The sequence below is a fragment of the Euleptes europaea genome, chromosome 2 (assembly GCF_029931775.1).
Source record: "Euleptes europaea isolate rEulEur1 chromosome 2, rEulEur1.hap1, whole genome shotgun sequence".
Classification (NCBI taxonomy): domain Eukaryota; kingdom Metazoa; phylum Chordata; class Lepidosauria; order Squamata; family Sphaerodactylidae; genus Euleptes; species Euleptes europaea.
Genome location: NC_079313.1, coordinates 3,272,416 through 3,296,191, shown reverse-complemented (window position 1 = coordinate 3,296,191; position 23,776 = coordinate 3,272,416). Strand labels below are relative to the sequence as shown.

Below are 23,776 nucleotides of genomic sequence, written 5' to 3'. Positions count from 1 at the left end.
CTGACCCCCGAGAGGAGGAGGAGAAGAGTTGGTTTTTATATGCCGACTTTCTCTACCACTTAAGGAAGAATCAAACCGGCTTAAAATCACCTTCCCTTCCCCTCCCCACGACAGACATCCTGTGAGGTAGGTGAGGCTGAGAGAGCTGTGACTAGCCCAAGTTCACCCAGCTGGCTTCATGAGTAGGAGAGGGGAAACCAACCCGGTTCACCAGATTAGCCTCCGCCGCTCATGTGGAGGAGTGGGGAATCAAGCCCGGTTCTCCGGATCAGACTCCACCGCTCCAAGCCACCGCTCTCAACCACACCACCACGCTGGCTCCCAAGGATAATAAGGTTGCCAACTCCAGGTTGGCAAATTCCTGGATTTGAAGGTAAAGCCTGAAGTTTGGCAGAGATCCGATGCCGAAGAGCCCGCTCTCCAAAGCTGCCGTTTTCTCCAAAGGAGCTGGTCTCTGTAGTTTGGAGATCAGTTGTAATTCCAGGAGCTCTCCGGGCCCTGTCTGGAGGTTGGCAACCCTACTGCATTAAGATCTCTCAGCCTGAACTCCCTCGGAGAGCAGAGAACACGAATCCCCTTCTTATGGCAGTTTTCTAGCCAGCAAACACACACAAACACAGTCCTCCTGTAATGGGCATCCTTCCTCCCCTGCAGGCATCTAAAGGAGAACCCTCCCCAAATCCTGACCGACTGCTGTATGGGGCAGAATGGAAGAAAGTGCCCCCGCCCCAGATCAGACTGAAGAGACCACGGCCCTACAAACCGGCCCCTTGCTCACATGGAGGGCCCACAAGCCCCCCCCCACCAAAGAAACCTGGGCAGAGTCGCCATGGAAATGCTACTGAAGCAAAACCCCAGAGCCCTGCAAAGATCCTTGCAGAAAGGGCGAGAGAATCTTCCAGATCACCGGCGCAAAGCTGGGAGACGTCACGCCATCCGCGAGCCCACACCCCCGTGGGTCAGAGAATAGTATGGTGTGTGTGTGGGAGCTCAAAAACAGCTCGGAGTCTCTGAAGCGCGAGTCCTGTGTCATAATCAAGACCCCACCCCAGCCCTTCCCCGCAGGGGAGGCGCTGGACTGGTCACGCGTGTGCTTTTGGGAGAGCCCCCACACCTGGTCCAAAGTCCAGAAAACGGTTTCTGTCCCCTCTTCCCAGGAATCATCAAAGAGAATCTCGTGGCTTTTTTTGTAAAGGACATTCAGAAGGCAGGCAACAGCGGTGACACCATGGGAAGGGGAGAAACAAAACAGGTAAATGGAAGTATTTCTTCACACCACACATAGTTGAATTGTGGAACTCCCTGCCCCAGGATGTGGCGATGGCTGCCAACGTGGAAGGCTTGAAGAGGGGAGTGGACATGTTCACGGAGGAGAGGGCTATCCATGGCTACTAGTCAAAATGGATACTAGTCATGATGCATACACCTATTCTCTCTAGTATCAGAGGAGCAGGCCTATTATTTTGGGTGCGGTGGAACACAGGCAGGATGGTGCTGCTGCCGTCATCTTGCTTGTGGGCTTCCTGGGGGCACCTGGTCGGCCACGGTGGGAACCGACTGCTGGACTTGATGGGCCTTGGTCTGACCCAGCAGGGCCTTTCTTATGTTCTGAAGTTGGAAAAAGTTAACAGGCCAGGGAACTCCAAATGAACCCCAAAAACACGGGAACAAGATGCCCGAAAGCCAGATGGCCCAACCGCAGAAGGCCACCACCAAAAAGCCCCTGCATCTGGCAGCCGCCCACCTCACCGAGTGGGGGTTTCAAGAAGGGCCTCCATTGGATCTACGTTGGTGGACAGGCTAACACGGAAGCCATGCCCCTTCCGTTAAACCAGATGCCACTTTTCCAAGGCCTTCAGAGCGAGAGAGGATCCTTGAAAGAACTGGGAGACCAGGCCTCATCCCACCCAGCGCCAGCTGAAAACTTGGCCAAGCGTTTCCCGAACCTTCTGCAGAATGCCATCTATTTTTTCTTTTTAACTGAGTGCCTCTCCATTTTTTAAAACTCGACTAAAGCACAATCTCTTAACATAATTAAGGCACAACCTCTTCACATATGCTCACAAACAATGCCTACAGGGCTACGTGCTCAGTATTTCTGAGCGCGTACAGAGCGCACAGCAAGTAATCGCTGCCTGTCCCGATAACAGTCAAGAATTTAGGAACAGGACCTGCTTCAATTACAGGGGTCTTAAAAACGTTTATTTCAACGTCTCCACAGAAGGGTTTCTGAGATTATTTGCGCAAGCCGTCTTCATAAAAACGCGCCTGCAAAATTCATCAACGGAAGGGCGAAATCGGCGCTCTGACCAAAGCCTTTTGCCCTTAGCGCAATTCTGACATCACCAATACAAGCAGAATAATTGCGGCTAGAGAATCACACACTTTATTTTATCCAAGCTGTGAAACAAGAGGTAAGAGACCCAACACAAGAAAAGTAATGTCTTTAAAAAAATAATAATTCTAAAGGAAGGACCACATCTTAATTTACCAAACAATTATGTCAAAAAAGATACCCAGGGAGATTGGAATTGGCCGCAGCCCCAAGCACACACTTACCTCGGAGTAAGCCGCATGAAGTGGGAATTACTTCTGAGTAAATAGACATTGGCTCACCCGGGCCCGCTCGGCTGTCAACAAAATTTCGTCAATTGTCAGCCATCAAAACCCATCCCGCGCACAAAACAAACACTATTTGGTTGGCTCTGCGACCCGGAAAAGCTGGGCTTTCGGATAGAAACCTCCCCGAAAAGCCCCCCGGTTTGAACGCTTACCAAAATGCACAGTTCTTTGATGGACATCTGGCTGTACGTTTTAAGAAGGTCCCCAACTTTAGCCAGCCGCGGAGCCCTGGAAAGGATTCGTCCGGCGGCAGCAAAGACAGCTACCTTTGACAATAAAAATGCAACCAACTCGCAGACAAACGTAGGAAACGCAGAAGACTTAAAGCGAAGATGAAAAGGTCGGAACAGAATTGAACGTTCACCCAGCCAGCCCTTCGAGAAGCAGCCGCCCCTCAAGCTAGCAGCCGTTCAAAGCACTGCGGTGAGAAAAAGGACTGTCTGCAATCCGCTACTCCGGCAGACGCTTCCCGGTGCCTCTGAGAACATGCCGAGTGGCTCTACAGCACTGGTTCCCAACCGGGGGTCCATGGACCCCCAGGGGTCCGCGAGAACTAAATTAAGGTCTGCGAAACAAAGTTATAAACCCATAATAAATTAATATTTTCAATTAAAAGTTCTCTATTATTAAAAAAAAACATATTCAAACATTATTCTGAGTTTAATGTTTAACTAACAGTTATGATTAAAGTTTATTTTCAAATTCTCTGAATTTTTATTTTGAACCTTGGGGTCCCTGCACCGAACAAAAAAGTCCTAGTGGTCCCTGGTCCAAAAAAGGTTGGGAACCACTGCTCTACAAGAAGGCCGGCAGGAAAACAGGAGCCCCCCCCCCAATTCTCATTCTCTCTCTCCATATACACAGACACACGAGAGTCCATCTAGCGCTGGATGCTCACCAGGCGATCTTGGCTCAGTCGCTCACTCTCAGCCTAGCCTACCTCACAGGGTGGTCGTGATCAAGCGGAGGCAGGGCAATCCCTGTACACCACACTGGAGGAACAGTGAAAAATTTTTTTTTAAAGTGAGAAGAGTACACTACCATTATACATGGAGGTTCGATCGCACCTATGCTCAGCTTTGTAGCTAAGAAAGAAAGTCACACAGACACAATAAGAGATATCTGGGATCCAGGCGGTCTTTCGGAAGCCCAAAAGCCTAAGTTCCAAGCTCTTCCCTCCAAATGCAGAAGGAGCTGCCAACAGGATGGTTTTGAGAGAGACACTTGTCCTTCCATGCAGGGTCTCCAAATGTCATGGCCAAAAACGTCCGGTAGACCTACCCTCCATGAACTGGCCCGGACCGTTTCTGTCTAAAAGAAACTTTGTAAACAACCGTCATCAGATCTTGTGGCAGTGAGTTCCTCAGGAAGCACCGCGTGAAGAAATACTCCCACCCATCCAGAAGATACCGTAACCCGCTTCATCCAATGCCATTCCACCCGTGACCCTCCCCAAATGTATTTTCATTTCTTCCTCCCTCGTCCTTGAACCGCCACCAAACTTCAGGACCAGAATCGGCAACTGCCTCCAGTACTCAGGCTGGTATACATTAAAAACCCGATTTCTCCCATACACACACACAAGCATCTCTCCTTCACAGCATGTGGTCCCCACGGTCATTTATTACTGAGCACAAGTAACCCCAAAAATGTGCCCTATTTTGGCGCATCATGCACTGTTGGCGCATCATATGCGGAAATGTTAACTTGGGAGGGGGGAAACACCAATGCGTTTCTTTGGCGCAAGAAGCTGGAAAGGAACGGTGTTAACAGCGGGATGCCAGAAGAACCCTTTTCTCCTCGCAGAATGCTCCAAGCGAGAGACAAAACGAACTCACGGCCACGTCATCCAGAAAGAAATGCCCAGTTAGGGCGGTTTCCATTTTCCTAGTTCAAGATCCCCCTGGCTGCCATTTTCCCACCAGCCCTGCCACAAAAAGGTCGATTAACGCCACACACAAAGGGAAAGAACCTGCAAGGAGGAAACATCGGATGCTTCGGAAATTACGCAACCAATAGGCCAGATCTGGTACACAGGGGGATTTAAAAAAACACAAACCACATCAATTTGGCCACGTCCAATTAACTGGTCCATCATTCATTTTCGTCACAAGCCAGCCATAGGCAGGACACAAACCCTCCAATTTTCCCACAGCATCAAGGTCTCAGATTGACTGCCCCTGACCAAGGAGGCGCCAAATAAACCTGCCTTCCATACACAAGATGTATCCCTTTTAAAAAAAAAAAACCACCATCACCACATCCTGCAGCAGTGAGTTCCACACGATAATCCTGCCTCACAGGCAACCACAGGCGTTCTTTTTAGACAGGTATGCACGGTCAATGCCACCGTCTATAACCACACTGTCAAATCACCACATCGCGGACAGACGCCTCCCCCTGCATACTTACCGTTTTCAAAAAACCGAGCATGAGTCCGATGTTGGCAATCCCAGTTAAGAGCCACAAAGCGACATTTTCAAGATGCCACAGAACCCTAGACGTGGGTGTGGCGCGCTCAGATAAATCCATCGATAGCGGGCAACACTGACAAGCTGGAGCCAAAGGCTTTTCCCGTTAAAGAAACCCCAAAGCTGGCTATTTTAGTGCAGCCGACAGTCCGACAACGGCACCTTGTTGAACGCATCCATCGAGATTCCGGCAGCGTCCCCAGTGCAATCCCGCCACAATACAGGGGAGCAGGTTGTTTGGGAGTTTCCAAAAGGCGCCCGTCTTTCTGAAACGGATGTCACACACACCCCCAGCCTGCAGTTGAAACCGAGGAGGGCCGGGGACGGTTTAAAGGCTTAGCGGCTCAATTACAGGTCTCAAAATAAATGACTATTTGGCAGAATTGAGAGCTAAGCGCAGGTCTCGGACGATGCTCTCAGTGAATGACAGACCGACGGCATCCCCGACAGAGCCTAAAGCCTTCCGATAAAGGGGGACCCGATTCCCCATCCGACGGGCAGAGGGAGATTTGCAGCCTGCAGCCAAGAAAAGAGCCAGGTAGACCAGACGCCCCTTTCCACAGCTCGAGCTGCATTACCCTTCCCACTGGACCCCCTCCTCATTTAAGAAGCCACGCCTCCACTGGAACCAACCATTCCATTTGAACCCATGTCCCTTCAAGGTAGACTTCAGAGCATCCACCTAGTAAAATCCTTCGCATCCCTACTCAACAAATGCATATTGCAGGCGTCCTGCCAACAGGGGAGGGGGAAGAATTTCTGCCGCTGGATACCCTTCTGCTGACGATTAAGGAGAAAATAAAAAAACCCTCCTCTAAAAAATAAATGCAATTCTTTTTTCGTCAAGCCTGCGAATGGGAGGGAGAAGGTCCTTGTTGGATTTATCCAGTCTTTTCCCCTGCAGAATTCCAGCTTGGCTAGAGAATCACAGCGTTCGGGGGGAGTCACAAACCCAAACAGCTACCAACAAAGCTCTTGCTAAGGGGAGATGGGAGAAGCTCAAGAAGGGAATGGAAAATAAAGAGGACTCTTCCCCCCCAAACCCATGGCCAGCCAGCCTCGGTTCAAGAAAAAAAGATTATTACAGCCCTGGTGTAAAGCAACAAGTTGAAGGATTATCGACTCGCTGAATCAATCAGGTGTTTGTGTAGGACGAGAAATTGGGGGGGGGGTGGAGAGAGACGGCGAACGATGCTAGTGTCACACCCCTTTTTGTACAGATTTTTATATCAGGGTTTTTTGACCCTCTGGTCAAATCCACTGGGCAGCCCACATAATTGAGAACAGCTCCATTAACCCTGCACTGTGCATTCTTGCCAATAAAACATGGGTACCCTAAAGACGCCCTAACCTGAACACCAAGGAAAACCCCAGTTTCTTAACACCGCCCTCTGCCAGAAAGGAAGGCAAAAATTTGCCAAGGGAGATCGCTGGCTCTTCAGCCCGCATAATAGGCTTTGGAATCGGCAAGAAATAAGCAGGGAAAAGAGGGCGGTGGAATAAGAGGCACATCTCCCCATTTGAAACATCACAACGATCCAATTGCATTCATGCTCGCAATGTGCAGGCAATCATCAATATGCCATTTTAAAAAAATGCAAAACATGAAGGGAGGGGGGTTGGCAGGGGGGGTGAGCCTCCACTGGTCCTGGGTTCAACCCTTCCCCCCTCCCCTTCCATCAAGAGCAGATCGATCAGATTTGATTTCTCAGCCATGTTCAATGCCCCCGAGCCGAATAATTTAGGGAGACCCCAAACGAGCAAAGAGATAAGGGTGTTGAAATAGGCTTTTAAAAATCAACCCCACTTGTTAGATTAAAGCGTAAATGTGTAAGGGAAGGCACCCGTCCTCAGCAGCCGAGCAGCAAGGGGGGGGATGGAGGGCCAACCAACGCCCCCTTGGGAGCAAATAATCAATACACAGAGAGAAAAAGAGAGAGAAAAGACAACCGAGACGGGTCAAGGCAGGATTTGGAGAGGGAAATTCATTGCTTCCAGATCCGTTGGAGGGGGGCTTCAATGAGATGTGGGAAGGGGGAGAAAAGGACAGAAGCTTGGACATGCAATGGGAGGGGGGTTTCGAGTGGGAGGGGGACCCGCAGATGGGAGTGGGAGAGCGCCACGCCAACGTGCCGTTCTGGTGTGACTCAACCACTGCTGAGAAGTGGAGAAAAGAGAAGGGATGATTGATTTGACCTTTAAGATGGTGGTGGGGGAAAACCCTAAAAGAAGGTTTTGATCTATATGGGAGCGGGGGAATAAAGGACGGAGTCCTCGCTCAGAAGAGTTGAGGAAAAACACCACTTTTTTCTGGGGCTTCTCGTCAAGGGCTAAATTCTAGCCTCGAAATATGGAAATACAGCCATTTTTTTAAAACTATCATTTGCTAGCAATTCACAACCAGAGGAGGGCCGCTAGATTTTTCCTTATGCTGAAATAGAAAAGAGTGCAAAAAACATATCTTCCCTTAAAGAGAAAGAAAGATGAACACCTGAATTGGGGGTTATCGGATTTTTCTTTTCTTAATCGACGTTTTTTTAAAAAAATGTGCCAACTTCAAGTAAGTCGCTAAAGCCAGGTGAGAGAAGGAGAAGAAAACCGGACAGTACACGACACAGTGGAGGACAGCTTGCAATGCCATGCATGCACACAGCGCATGAGGAAGCAAACTGTCCCTGAGCCCGTGCAACAGGGCAAACATGTTGGTTCACACTGCAATGCCTTCTGTGGTCTGCCTTCTACTGAGGAGCACACCTACCCCAAGTTGCAAGTGTGGACAAGCCACAGGGTGGCAGTTATCACTCGGGGGAGGGCGCATGGGCAAGAGCACGCAATGTGCTATCGCAAAGTGCAAAAAAAGAAATGAAAAGAGGGAATTGAACAAGCCCCAAACAGGCTTAAAGAGGTGAACGGGAACAGGTCAGTGGGAACAGAGTCTCAGTCAACAAGGCAAGGAAATGGGCCTACGGACCGCTCCACAATCATCTTTCCACCAAAAACCTTACGGAGCCAGATGGAGGGGCTGCTTTTTGATGGGGTGGGGGGAAGAGAGGCAGGGGATGTGGGGGGGAGATACGGGAAGAGGATCCTACCAGCAATGGGTGTGTGTGTGGGTCACATATGGGCCTAATCGGGGGCCCTCCCCAAATTGCCAGCCCCGTTTCCATCTGATAAATGCAGGGAAGCAAAGTTGAGAGGAAAACAAGCAGGGTAAAGTATATATAGGAAGCCACAGCCTTCAATTTGCAAGATCTGAGCAAGGCTGTCAAAGATAGGACATTTTGGAGGACTTTCATTCATGGGGTCGCCATGAGTCGGAAGTGACTTGACGGCACTTAACACACACACCAAGTGTGTGTGTGTGTGTGTGTGTGTGTGTGTGTGTGTGTGTGTGTGTGTATGTATATATATATATATATATATATATATATATATATATATATATATATATATATATATAAAGGAGATGGTGTCGCTCATTTGGTACCCACTGTGAAGATCCCCCTCCTCCCCGCCCAAGCCGGTTTCTCTACCCTGCCTGGCATGCATCTCCTCCGGCGCACAAGAGGGAGGGGGGCTTCCAGGGCCCCCCCTCCATCCACACAGCCTGCTGCTCTGCTCCAGTGGCAAAAACCCAGCTGGGATGCACAGCTGTCTGCCGCCACCCCTGAAACAGAACCCTCTCCATGGCACCCAAATGGATGCTTCATTCTCCGGGTGTTGCTCCCCCCACAAGCTGCCCCAGAGCCCCCCACCCACCCACTCCCTCCGCGATCTTTCAACGGTTTACGTCCATCACTCAAGTAACCCCCCCCCCAACCTGCCAAGCTCACATCTCACAACCTGCTGGCTTTTAATACGGTCGCCCGCGCATGCATGCACACCCCCCCGCAGTTCCATCTGCCACCGTTCGCCACATCTGCAGCTCCAGCCTGACCGTTATGCCCCCCCCACCCCAAAAAACTGGCAACTGCTAACAACCAGGCACAGTTTTGGTTTTTGCAATGCTCTTCTTGGATGTGACTGCATCCCTCCAAAAACCCACCCCAGGCTGTCCGCTGCAACCAGCTCCCCCCCCCCCTGTGCTTCCAATCTCAGGCAACCCCACCCCAAACTCCACAGCTGCTCACACCACCTGCCCCTTACAAGCCTCCCCTACCTCTAGCCGCGCCCCCCCTGCCGGCCACCTGCTCTCGGCCACCCCCCATTCCCACAAGACATCCAGACCCCCCCTCCCAATTGTCCCGGTCCTCAAATGCAAGATACCAACCGACCCCCCCCTTGGGCAACTCCCGCGAGGCAATTGAGAGCCTCCCCCCCACCCACTCCATTGCCACCTGCCTCCTGCAACACCCCATCGCGACGACCCCTCCCCATCTCCAAGACCCCCTCTCGCCCCCCTCCCCAGCCAGCCGGCCCAACCTGCCCCGCCCCCACCCTTTCTTCCCCCAGCCCTGCCTTTGAATCGATGCTCCAACGAAAGGCGAAGGGGGGGGGGGCATTGTTGCAAGCAGCCCCCTCCCCTATTGCCCCACGACGGCGCACCTGCCCTCCCCCCCCCCGACACCGCCATTGCAAGGGAGATTTGAAAGAGGTGATGGAGCGCGGGGGGGGGGGAGGTCCGGCAATGCAATTTTGCAACGTTTATCCCAATGCAATTGACCACGGCACCTGTGACAGCTCCGGGGGGGCCCCTCGACGCCCCCCCCCAATTGCAATTTTGCATTTGCAAACAGGCTCTTGCAAACGGGCATCCCTCCCCCCCCCGTCCCCATCCTCGCCCCCCAGCAGCGGCGCCTCGCCTTACCTGCCCGCGCCGGCCGCGCTCACATCCTCGCCCGGCTGGAGAGGGCGCATCCCCCCCCCCGGCCCGCTTCGGCGCCCCCCCTCCCTGCCCCCCCCAGGGCCGCTCCTCTGCGCGCAGGAGGCGGAGGCGCGCGGGGGGACACTGCGGCTCGCGCTCCCTCCCCGGGCTCGGCGCTGCCGCCCTCGCAGGTGATGTCATTCCCCGAGCCTCCGCCGCCTGACGTCACCCCGAGGGGCGTGACCCGCAGAAGAAAGGGAGAGGGGCGGGGCCGGCGGGAGGGAGGGAGGGAGGGAGAGGAGGGAGGCGACGTCACCGCCGAGGGGGGGAGAGGAGACGCCGCGCTCGCCCCCCCTCCCACTTTCCTTCCCCCTCCAGCCAATGGGGAAAGGGGAAGGTGTGAAAGGGGGAAGCACGTGGGCCGGGCCTTGGGAGCGGCCGTTTGATGCTCAAGATGAGATGAATGTTGCATGATGTAATCGAGAGAGATAGTATAGTTTCTTTTGTTATATTGTATTGTATTGTACTGTATTGCTCTGCATTGCATTATATATTGTTGCATTGTATAATATTGTATAATATTATATGCTATGTTATGTTATGTTGCGTTGTGTTATATTATATTGTATTATATTGTGCAACACTGTATCATGTTACATTACATTGCTGTGTAGCATTGTATTATATTACATTATGTTGTATTATGTCATGTTATATTGTATTGTATTGCTCTGCATTGCATTGTATAATGTTGTATAACATTATATATTATATTATGTTGCGTTGCGTTATATATTGTATTATATTGTGTAACATTGAATTATATTACATTACATTATATTATGTTATATTATAATATGTTGCGTTATATATTGTTGTGTTGTGTTATATTGTATTATATTGTGTAACATTGTATTATATTACATTTTATTGTATTATATTATATTGTATTGCTCTGCCTTGCATTATATATTGTTGTATTGTATTATATTGTATTATATTGTGTAATATTGTATTACGTTATGTTACGTTATGTTACGTTACGTTACATTATATTATATTATATTATATTATATTATATTATATTATATTATATTATATTATATTATATTATATCTGGACAACGAAGAAAGCTGATAGGAAGAAAGTAGATTCCTTTGAAATGTGGTGTTGGAGGAGAGGGTTACGGATACCTGGAGGGTGGCAACCCTACTCTTTCCCAGCAGGCCTGCATTTAAGAGGAACGGCCCATATTCACAGCTGCTGGCTCAGGACCAATGCACAGAAAAGGGAGAAGTGGAATGCAGAAAATTCACAACTACCTCTCCCCCACACACCCCCAGTGACCCCTACTCCATGCCCAGATAGGGTTGCCAGGTGCCAGCAGTTAAGACCCATCCCACGATGGGTTGTTCACAAATAAACTAGCACTGAATTATAGCCTTCTGTTTACGACTTTATTATTTTTATGGCGCATGTACGTTGTCCTTACAGCATTTGCAGCCCAAGTCAATGCAGGTTTATTCAACGGTAAATGCCACTGCGTCCGACGGGACAGACTGTTGAGTAAGAAATTCCCCTCCTAAGAAAGATTTGCAGCTATAAACTATAAAATACACGTTTTTTTTAAACTGTTTTAAATGCTCTTTTGAATTGCTCCGTTCATCTTTTATTAATTTGAGAGCCGCATTGAGCACTTTCCTTCAAATACAGCAGGGGCTTAAATAAATAAAAATGTGCCCGCAGCTGAGCGTATGAACCCACGTGAACCGAAGATATATAGGATCCGGCTACTGGCCTGCCTAGCCAGGAAGGACTCCTGTGTTTGGCAGCTGCTCTCAGTGGGAGAAGTCATATAGAGGAGGGTGCCGAGTTGTTTTCTGTTGCCTCAGAAGGTCGGACCAGAACCAACAGGTTGAAATTAAATCCAAAGAGTTTCCGTCTAGACATTAGGAAGAATTTTCTAACAGTTCGAGCTGTTCCTCAGTGGAACAGGCTTCCTCGGGATGTGGTGAGCTCTCCTTCCCTGGAAGTTTTGAAGCAGAGGCTAGATGGCCATCTATCAGCAATGCTGATTCTATGACCTTAAGCAAATGATGAGAGGGAGGGCATCTTGGCCATCTTCTGGGCATGGAGTAGGGGTCACTGGATGTGTGTGTGGAGGAAGTAGTTGTGAATTTCTTGCATTGTGCAAGAGGTTAGACTAGATGACCCCGGTGGTCCCTTCCAACTGTATGATTCTATGATGCTAAGTGTCTCAGCATTTATTCCCTGGGATAGTTTTAATGGTGGGGTTGCCCTAGAGATTTCTGGGCAGAGCCTGGGGAGGGCATGGTTTGGGGAGAGGGGTGACACCAGTGGGGTATAAAGCAGCCATTTTCTTTTGGGGAACTGATTGTGGTCTTCTGGAGATCATTTGCAATAGCAGGAGATCTCCAGGTGCCACCTGGAGGTTGGCAACCCTATGCATGACCCAGCATACAACATGGTCCATTGGGTATGGTCCAGTTCCAAAATATGTAGAGACCCATCGCTGGATCTTCCAATGTATTTTGGCAGACCAAAAGTCTCTGTAGTCTGGAGATCAGTTGTAATTATGGGAGGACACCAGGCCCCAGTTGGAGGCAACTCTATTTGATGGGGAACATCTAGGACTGAACCCGGGACCTCCTGTGTGCAAAGCACGTGCTCCACCAGCGGGCATTACTTCCCAGTAAGCACCACTGGAGTGCTGCCGTAACAATATGCTTAAATGTTGCCCACCTGGATGAACGTAACACCTGCCAGATTATTTCAAAATGTAGAACGACATGTAATTCATGCAAATATTATTGAATCTTGTGTGCCTTTTGATTTGTGATTAATTTTGGGAAATCCGCACACAGTTTATGCAAACATGTTGGATGGGCTGCAGTCCGACAGGTACTTGGGATTAACCTTCAGTAATCTTGGGCAGGGCTTGTTTCCCTGTAAACACTTGTAGGGTCAGGTCGCTAATATATGATAAATATTAAGTCCTAGGCTTCTTTAGGAAGATGTAAGCACTGCTGTGTGCGTGGGTGATTGCTACAGGGCAGGGGTCCCTAGCATGGGGTAGTGGTTAGGAGTGGCGGATTCTAGTCTGGAGAACCAGGTTTGATTCCCTACTCCTCTGCATGAGCGGCGGACTCTGATCTGGAGAACTGGGTTTGATTCCCCACTCCTCTGCGTGAGCGGAGGACTCTGATCTGGAGAACCGGGTTTGATCCCCCACTTCTCCACGTGAGTGGGGGACTCTGATCTGGAGAACCAGGTTGGTTTCCCCACTCCTGCACATGAAGCCAGCTGGGTGACTCTGGGTTAGTCACTGTCCTCTCTGAACTCTCTCAGCCCCACCTATTTCACAGGGTGTCTCTTGTGGGGAGGGGAAGAGAAGGTGATTGTAAGCCACTTTGAGACTCCTTAAAGGTAGAAAAAAGTGGAGTATAAAAACCAGCTCTTCTCCTCCTCCTCTTCCTTCTTTCATGGGGGTCATGGTGCTCGTCAACAGCTTTCCTGGGGGAGGAGCCTTGGCAGGGAATAATGCTGTAGACTCCACCCTCCAAAGCAGCCATTTTCTCCAGGGCAACTCAGCTCTGTCATTTGGAAGTCAGTTGTATTTCTGGGAGACGTCCAGGCCATACAGGGAGGTTGGCAAGCCTACCCCTCCACACCCACACTTTTAACTAACCAGCCTGTTTTGGATCACTCGTAGCATTGCCAACCTCCAGGTACTAGCTGGAGATCAGTTCTCCTGGAGAAGATAGCCACTTTGGCAATTGGGCTCTATGGCATTGAAGTCCCTCCCCTTCCCAAACCCTCCCCTCCTCAGGCTCTGCCCCAAAAACCTCCCGCCGGTGGTGAAAAGGGACCTGGCAACCCTAACCACTTGAAACCTTGCACGCTATTTTGTGCTGTTTGGGTCCGTCTTAATAAAAGGTATTATGTGGCTTTTTGTTCCAGATGGAATGATTTGTATACGGTGAAATCAAATCAAGACTGCTCAGCGTCCCCATCCCAGCCTCCCTTAATACGTAATAATTTATATGTGGTATTAAATGAATGGAACGGTATTGATTGTTATCAATGCATGATTCATGCACAAATTAATCACATGAAGCCCCTTTCAACCCATCGTTGTCTTTATTGCGATCAACGGTAATATCTACATGTGCCAGTAATATTTTTTTAAAAGATAATTTAGGTACAACTTCGAGGAATGGCTCAAATCCCATTGAAATGCGTAGCATTTAAGCCAGCCGGGCACCGAGTCGGACAATGACTAATGGAATTTTCATCTTGCTCTTCCACCGAGGAGCTCAGGGTGGCGTTCAATTGTTCCCCCTTCCTCATTTTATCCTCACAACAACCCTGTGGGGTGGGTTAGGCTGAGAAAACAGGACTGGCCCGCACTGACTTTCACGGCAAGCTGGGGATTTGAACCCAGGTCTAGTCGGACAAGCTGACCACTACACAACACTTTGGCTCTCTATTGGTCCATGTGGGTTGCCAGAGCTCCTGGAATTACAACCGATCTCCAGACGACAGAGATCAGTTTCCCTATAGAAAAAGGCTGCTTTCAATATGGGCTCTATGGCATTATACCTTGCTGAAGTCCCTCTCCTTTGGGAAGTCTTCCCAACCCAGAGCTGGCAACCCTAAAACTTCTGCTTTAGCTCAAAGCATCTCTGTTTTATTTTTTTTTACATTTTAAAGTTGCATCTTAATTCAGTTAAATACATGTTCCTCTCCTTTTAATTAAAAATAGAGAAGCCAGCGGTATTTTCAACCAGATGAAAAACTGCTGTGGGGGAAGAGAAGATGGTTTCTTGGCATCATTGGCTCCAGCCAATCAGTGCTATGCCCAGCTGCTTCTTGCTGCAAATGGAATTGGATTCTTCAGAGAAGTTGTTTGAATGCGACGCTGGAGCATGCGTCAGTGGCTGCCCTTCAATTCACATTATCTGCCCCGAGAAAGGGCATGATCCAGGAAAAAGCGAAGAACACTTTTTAAAACTGAATCCATTTCAGTTAGAATTCAACATAGAATCATAGAGTTGGAAGGGACCACCAGGGTCATCTAGTCCAACCCCCTGAACAATGCAGGAAACTCACAACTACCTCCCCCCACACACACACCCAGTGACCCCTACTCCATGCCCAGAAGATGGCCAAGGTGTCCTCCCTCTCATCATTTGCTTAAGGTCATAGAATCAGCATTGCTGACGGGTGGCCATCCAGCCTCTGCTTAAAAACCTCCAGGGAAGGAGAGCTCACCACCTCCCGAGGAAGCCTGTTCCACTGAGGAACCGCTCTGACTGTTAGAAAATTCTTCCTAATGTCTAGACAGAAACTCTTTTGATTTAATTTCAACCCGTTGGTTCTGGTCCGACCTTCTGGGGCAACAGAAAACAACTCGGTTGGCACCCTCCTCTCTATGACAGCCCTTCAAGTACTTGAACATGGTTATCATAATTCCTCTCAGTCTTCTCCTGTCCAGGCTAAACACACCCAGCTCCTTCAACTTTTCCTCATAGGACTTGGTCTCCAGACCCCTCACCATCTTCGTTGCCCTTCTCTAGACACGTCCCAGCTTGTCTACATCCTTCTTAAATCCTTCTTAAATAGCTTCATCTGTCCCATGGGAGTAAAAGTGTTTACCTTTACCTGGAGTTTAGCCTGAATTTATAAAATGATGACTACTTTTTAAAAAGTTTAAAAGGAAAAAAAACCTATTTCCAATGAGAGAGATTTCTGAAAATGCGAGGCTGTTGGAAGGTCTGCGATACTGAAGGATGCTGTTCATTTTTTCTGTGTCTCACCTTGGGAGGCCTCCGTATAAAACCACTCTGCCTCAGTAAAACAGCATCCTATCGATCCCCGAGTTATTTATTGTTGTGCGTAACCAGACTTCAGTTCTGAAAACAGGGAAGGATCAATGACACGGAGGAGAAGAGTCCTTCCAATACAAAGGTTGACGGAGAACTTTGCCCAGAATGGGTTCATCTTTAGGGTTGCCAACCTCAAGGAGATCTCCTGCTATTACAGCTGACCTCCAGCCTATAGAGATCAGAGTCCAATTGCCGCTTTGGCAATTGGACTCTATGGCATTGAAGCCCCTCCCCTCTCCAAACCCCGCCCTCCTCAGGCTCCACCCCAAAAACCTCCCACCAATGGCAAAGTGGGACCTGGCAACCCTACTCATCTTCCTTTCGACTGTAAGTCCTAGCAGCCTGGTAACTGAGGTTTAGCAAATACGTCTTCACTTGGCAGTCAGCTGGGGTCTGGTTAGGGTCGCCAGGTCCTTCTTCACCACTGACGAGAGGCTTTTGGGGCGGAGCCTGAGGAGGTCGGGGTTTGGGGAGGGGAGGGACTTCAGTGCCATAGAGTCCAGTTGCCAAAGCGGCCGTTTTCTCCAGCTGAGCTGATCTCTATCGGCTGGAGATCAGTTGTAATAGCAGGAGATCTCCAGCTAGTACCTGGAGGTTGGCAACCCTAGGTCTGGTAAAGCTGGCAAAGGATTTGCAGTCTTACAGATCTGCTACCAGAGTGAATTACTTTGGGAAGGAAGGCCAAACTCTCCAGAACAAGGGCAATGCATTTCCATGCAAAGGGCTTTTCATAAACTGATACTTCAGGAAAGTTGATAATTCCAGAGTCCTGGAAGGGGAAATAAATAGGAGTCTTGGCTCTTGTGGCCCTTTCTTACATGCCCAGGTTAATGCTGATTGTCACTTTGGGGTCAGGAAGCAACTTTCTTCCAGGCCAAATTAGCCAGGGATCCTGGAGGGTTTCCCCACATCTTCTGGGCATGGAGTAGGGGTAAGGTTGCCAACCTCCAGGTACTAGCTGGAGATCTGCTATTATACCTGATCTCCAGCCGGTAGAGATCAGTTCCGTTGGAGAAAAATGGCCACTTTGGCATTTGAACTCTATGGCATTGAAATCCCTCCCCTTCCCCAAACCCCACCCTCCCCAGGCTCCACCCCAAAAACCTCCCACCGGTGGCAAAGAGGGACCTGGCAACCCTAAGTAAGGGTCACAGGTAGGGTTGCCATCTCTGGGTTGGGAAATACCTGGAGATTTTGCGGGTGGAGCCTGAGGAAAGCAGGGTTTGGGGAGGGGAAGGACTTCAATGTCATAGAGTCCAATTGCCAACGCAGCCTTTTTCTCCAGGTGAACTGATCTCTATTGGCTGGAGATCAGTTGTAATAGCAGGAGATCTCCAGCCACCACCTGGAGGTTGGCAACCCTAGTCACTGGGAGTGTGTGTGGGGAGGTAATCGTGAATTTCCTGCATTGTGCAGGGGGCTGGACTAGATGACCCTGGTGGTCCCTTCCAACTCTTGGATTCTTGTGGCCCCTTAAAAACATAGTACAAGTTTTGGTTCCAGCAGTGACTTTGGTGGACTAGACTATAGCCCACTTTCTTGGATAAATAGCAGCCTAGTGGTGCTTATTCCTGTCTCACCAACTGGAGAATCTAGGGAAGAGCAAGACAATGTGTCTCCTTCTGCCCATAAAATGCAAAGTGCAGGTTCCATCAGCATCCATTTGTCTCAGGGCTGAGCAGAGAAAGGGGGGGGGATTAAGTCTTCACCCTCCACTCAGTCTTGCTGTTTGAAACCAGGCTTCTGCTTAGCTGTTAGCATTTTAATGAGGGGGAAACAAATGTGTTTTTAATCTTTTCCTCCTTTCAAATGCTGATAAGAAAGCAGGGAGCCTGGGTGGGGAGCGGAGGTTCAAAGGTTAAACTGCCTCTCCCTTCCCCACACAGCCCCAAGGCAAATCGAGGCTGTCCAGCTCCTCTGTTAGCAATCGAAAAGGCCATCATGAGAGTTTGGGAAAGACCAAGGGTACAGGTCCCCACCTTCCTTTTCACCCAATGCCAGTTGAGAGCCAGTGTGGTGTAGTGGTTAAGGGCGGTGGTTTGGAGGAGTGGAGTCTGACCTGGAGAACCGGGTTCGATTCCCCACTCCTCCACATGAGCGGCGGACTCTAATCGGATGAGCTGGATTTGTTTCCTCACTCCTAGGCATGAAGCCAGCTGGGTGACCTTGGGCTAGTCTCAGCTCTCTCAGCCCCACCTACCTCACAGGGTGTCTGTTGTGGGGAGGGGAAAGGGAAGGGGATTGTAAGCCAGTTTGTTTCTTCCTTAAGTGATAGAGAAAGTCGGCATATAAAAACCAACTCTCCTTATTAATATGTGAAATGTTATCTCATTAAACGCGGCAAGAACCCTGTATGGTAGGCAAGTGCCGGTTACTCAATGGGGGCCAATTTAAATATGTAAAGGCAAATTTCGCTAAACAGAACTGGAAGCTTAGAGTGCATGAAAACTAAGGTTGCCAGCTCCAGGTTGGGAAATACCTGGAGGTTTTTGGGGTTAGTCACAGGGCGAAAACGCACGGTCGCTTTAGCCTCCTTTATTCCCTGTTTCAGCCAGGATGCAGCCAGGAAACGCATGCACTCGATCCTGGCTGAATCCTGGCTGAAACAGGGAATAAAGGAGGCTAAAGCGACCGTGCGTTTTTGCCCACAGTTCTCTTAGAGCTCTCTCAGCCCCACCTACCTCACAGGGTTGTCTGTTGTGGGAAGAGGAAGGAAAGGAGATTGAAGGCCGGTTTGATTATTCCTTAAGTGGCAGAGAAAGTTGGCATGCAAAAACCAACTCCTCCTCCACCTTCTCTTCCTCCTCCTCCTCCTCTCCTCCTCCTCCTCTTCTTCTTCTTCTCCTCCTCCTCCTCCTCGTTGGTTCCAGACTCCTAAAATCTAGCTCTTGAGAAACGAAGACTTTTTCTTTTTTTGACATGACGGGTCACTCGTTGGATCGATCCAGTCCTTGAAAGCATCGCCCAAACTGAACAGAAAATAAAGCCGCTATAGCCTGAAATGTATTTCGTCTCCAATTGCCTGTCACCCTGGGACGGTTCTTCGGTCTGAGTCAAGAAGGATGCCTTGGGAGGATCTTTGCAATCTCCAGAGGTTTCATCCAAACTGGGATGGAAAACATTACCGCCAGAAACATTTCCGGTCACAGAACCCATGGAAGCAAAACTTACGACACGTCTTTTAAAAAGCAAACGACGTGCCGTAACAAATGTAAGCAAAACTAGCAAAGCCCTTGAAGGGAAAACTGATACAAAATTGGAAAAAAATTCAAAGACCTGCACTTGTCCCTTTAAAGAAAGGGGTGGAGCCTCAGATGGGCATGTTTAGTGGGTGTGGCTAAAGGCAGCGGGGCGGAGCCACACATCTAAGACCCCAGAAGAAAAGGAAGAAGGGTTTCCCCTCTCATTTAGGTTGCGGCGAAGCCTTATGGCTTCTTTTATTAAAACAAAAGACGACCCCTCCCCACTCCAGATTCTTAATTTCTCATCCTACGCTAGGCTTCTGTTTCATTCTGAAATGAATTCCATGCCACAGATTTATCTTGTAGCAAATCTCATCTCGCCATTACGCCTCCACTATATCTGGAGCGGCTTTATTATTAATAGGCATATAGTATTTTGCAGTAATTTGCTCATTTGTCATGCAATCACCTCCTTTGATCAGACGTAACGGAAATGGGGATATCAATTATTAACCGTACCCATTTTGGCCCCGCGCGATCCTTTCTCCCCCGTCCGATTTCTTTCTGTTTTTTTTTTTCTATTTAAGGAAGATGTGAACAAAGGAGAACTAGGGTTCACTTCAAATCCCACTCTTTAAAAAAAAACACTCTGGTTTTTTAAATTGGGATATTCAGATCCGCAGGTGTGATGGCAAACTCTGAAGACACGAGAGCGTTGTGACGAGAACTCAGAGGTCACCCTGTGAAGTTGATGGCAATGGATTCAGGACGGACAAAAGGAAATACTTCTTTCAACACTGAAACCCTGCCCCTCCCCAAACCCTGCCCTCCAGAGGCTCTCCAGGGTCTCAGGCAGGGGCCTTTCACATCACCTACTTGCCTAGTTCCTTGAACTGGAGATGCCGGAGATTGAACCTGGAACCTTCTGCATGCCAAGCAGAGGCTCTACCACTGAGGAACAGCCCTTCCCTTAAAAAAATCAGACCCTGGGTCCATCAAAGTCAGTATTGTCTACTGAGACCAGCAGCAGCTCTCCAAGGTCTCAGGCAGAGGTCTTTCGCATCACCTACTTGCCTGGTCCCTTGAACTGGAGATGCCGGGGATTGAACCTGGGACCTTCTGCATGCCGAGCAGAGGCTCTGCCACTGAGCCACGGCCCCTCCCCATGGCATGGAAAGGCTATGGCAAGGTGGCGGGGGGGGGGGGGAAACACAGCAGGAACAAAGTCTCTACCCCACCTAGAGTTGCCAACTTTCAGGTGGTGGCTGGAAATCTCCCACTATTACAACTGATCTCCAGTTCCCCTGGAGAAAATGGCTGCGTAGCAATTGGACTCTATGGCTTTAAAGTCCCTCCCCTCCACAAACCATGCCCTCCTCAGGCTTCACCCCCGAAATCTGAAGCTTGGCAACCCTGTCTTCAGAGGGTGGGCTCCATGGGATTACATCCCTGCTGATCTCTTTCTTCTCCCCAAATTTCGTGGCCCGCAGTCACACACCGCCCCCCCGCCAGACTTCCAGGAATTTGCCAAGCTGGAATTGGCAACCCTAAGATTCCACCCCCTAAAATACAAAATACCCAGCCCAGGTTCCAAGTGTCTGGTGAGCCGAAGAACAAGACTGCCAGAATGTAATTCTACATTTTTTAAAAAATTACAATTTGTTTCCCACAAGCCCAAGGCAGCAGACAACATATCTTCACCGTTGAAACGCAATGATGATGAAAAACACATTTGGCATGTGGCAGGTGCCTCTGTGTTGGTTTTAAATAGCTTGGTCTCTTTTGCCCGTTTCACTGCCAGGGTTGCTTTGACAAACAGGATTGCAGTGTGGAAAGTGAGTAGGGTTGCCAACCTCCAGGTACTAGCTGGAGATCTCCCACTATGACAACAGATCTCCAGCCGACAGAGATCAGTTCCCTGAAGAAAACAGCCGCTTTGGCAATTGGACTCTATGGCTTTGAAGTCCCTCCCCTCCACAGACCCCACCCTCCTCAGGCTCCACCCCAAAAACCTCCCGCCAGTGGTGAAGAGGGACCTGGCAACCCTATTGATGAGAGAGCTATACAGTGATGGTTTAGGCCATTTGTAGGGTTGCCAACCTCCAGGTACTAGCTGGAGATCTCCTGCTATTAACAACCAATCTCCAGCCAATAGAGATCAGTTCCCCTGGAGAAAACGGCCGCTTTGGCAATTGGACTCCATGGCATTGAAGTCCCTCCCCTCCTCAGGCTCTGCCCCCCAAAAATCCCGCCTGTGGCGAAGAGGGTCTTGGCAACTCTAAAAGTGAGGGAGGCATGAACCTTTTTCTCACCTGCCAATTGCTGGAAAAGCCATCCCTGAATTGTTTTTATATCCATGAGATCCAAAAAATGACACCCCTATGTTACCAAGTTAATGCACAAATAGAAACTCGACATAGATGGGCCAACAAAATACAAGTACCAGAATGTGAATATAATCTAATTATCAACTTGATTCACTACAGCATATCCATAACTACAATGACCTAATACTCAGCTGGTGTATGCACAACACATGGTACACAAGTCCACAATTCAACCAGCAGTTCGTTACAAAATCCAACATAAATACATGAAAGTAGTTATGGATGTGAACATAAGAAAGGCCCTGCTGGATCAGACCAAGGCCCATCAAGTCCAGCAGTCTGTTCACACAGTGGCCAACCAGGTGCCTCTAGGAAGCCCACAAACAAGACGGCTGCAGCAGCACCATCCTGCCTGTGTTCCACAGCACCTAATATAATAGGCCTGCTCCTCTGATCCTAGAGAGAATAGGTATGCAGTATGACCAGTATCCATTCTAACTAATAGCCATGAATACCCCTCTCCTCCATGAATATGTCCACACCCCTCTTAAAGCCCTCCAAGCTGGCAGCCATCACCACATCCTGGGGCAGGGAGTTCCACAATTTAACTATGTGTTGTGTGAAAAAATATTTCCTTTTATCTGTTTTGAATCTCTCGCTCTCCAGCTTTAGCAGATGACCCCGTGTTCTAGTATTATGGGAGAGGGAGAAAAACTTCTCCCTGTCCACTCTCTCCAAACCATGCATAATTTTATAGACCTCTATCATGTCTCCCCTTAGCCGCCTTCTTTCCAGGCTAAACAGCCCTAAGCGTCCTAACCGCTCCCCATAGGACAGTTGCTCTAGTCCCTTAATCATTTTGGTTGCTCTTTTCTGCATCTTCTCAAGCTCTGTAATATCCTTTTTTAGGTGTGGTGACCAGAACTGTACACAGTATTCCAAGTGTGGTCTCACCATAGATTTGTACAAGGGCAGTATGATATCAGCAGTTTTATTCTCTATTCCTTGTCTAATTATGGCCAGCATGGAATTTGCCTTTTTTACAGCAGCAGCAACTGGGTTGACATCTTCATTGAGCTATCCACTACCACCCCAAGATCCCTTTCTTGGTCTGTCGCTGCCAGCACAGATCCCATCAGTGTATATGTGAAGTTGGGATTTTTTGCCCCAATATGCATCACTTTACACTCACATTGAATCTCATTTGCCATTTTAATGCCCATTCTTCCAGTACGCAGAGATCCTTCTGGAGCTCTTCACAGTCCAATTTTGTTTTAACCACCCTAAATCATTTGGTGTCATCTGCAAACTTGGCTACTTCACTGTTTAACCCCAACTCCAGGTCATTGATGAACAGGTTGAAAAGCACCGGTCCCAACACAGATCCCTGAGGCACCCCACTGCTCACATCCCGCCATTGGGAGAACTGACCATTGATTCCTACTCTCTGCTTCCTATTTTTCAGCCAGCTCTCAATCCATAAGAGGACTTGTCCTCTTATCCCGTGACTATGAAGTTTGCTTAGCAGTCTTTGGTGGGGGACTTTGTCAAAAGCTTTTTGGAAATCCAAATACACAATATCCACAGGCTCATTCCTGTCCACATGCTTAATATTCTCTGCCCACTCTCTACCCTGTGCATGATTTTATAAACTTCTATCATGTCGTCCCCCCAGTTGTCTTTTTTTCTAAACTGTGTGTGTGTTAAGTGCCGTCAAGTTGCTTCTGACTCATGGCGACCCTATGAATCAAAGTCCTCCAAAATGTCCTATCTTTGACAGCCTTGCTCAGATTTTGCAAATGGAGGGCTGTGGCTTCCTTTACTGAGTCCATCCATCTCTTGTTGGGTCTTGGGTTATACATCAAATCAAGTCTGAACTGACCCTAGAAGCTAAAATGACTAAACTGAGGCTGTCGTATTTTGGTCACATTATGAGAAGACGAGTGTCACTGGAGAAGACTATCATGATAGGAAAAGTTGAGGGCAGCAGGAAAAGAGGAAGACCCAACAAGAGATGGACGGACTCAATAAAGGAAGCCACAGCCTTCAATTTGCAAGATCTGAGCAAGGCTGTCAAAGATAGGATATTTTGGAGGACTTTCATTCATAGGGTCGCCATGAGTCGGAAGCGACTTGACGGCACTTAACACACACACATATTGTAGTTAATCAAGTCGATAATTAGATTATATTCATATTCTGGTACTTGTATTTTGTTAGCCTATCTATGTTGAGTTTCTATTTGTGCATTTATATCCATGAGGGCGGGGTGGGGGGGAACCCACCAGGTTTTCTCCAGATAGAGAAAAAAGCAGCTTGGCTTTTCCCACCTAGAAGTAACAGGGGAGGGAAGAGTTAAAGTTTTCCTTTCCCCTCCCCCCCATCCTTCTTCTCCTAGGTAAAGCAATCCCAGGAGCAACATTTGCCAGAGGCAAACAGGTGGTTTAAAATATACATAGAA

At 48.9% G+C, this 23,776-nt stretch overlaps 1 protein-coding gene across 1 annotated transcript in view; it reads left to right on the top strand.

The window, feature by feature from the left end:
• Nucleotides 1-829: 829 nt before the first annotated feature.
• Nucleotides 830-23,776, top strand: part of LOC130493998 (uncharacterized) — a 121,825-nt gene continuing 98,878 nt past the window's right edge. Inside the window, exon 1 of the mRNA XM_056867629.1 lies at nt 830-958. Within this exon, the coding sequence (XP_056723607.1) occupies nt 830-958 (129 nt within the window). The remainder of the gene's footprint in view (nt 959-23,776) is intronic.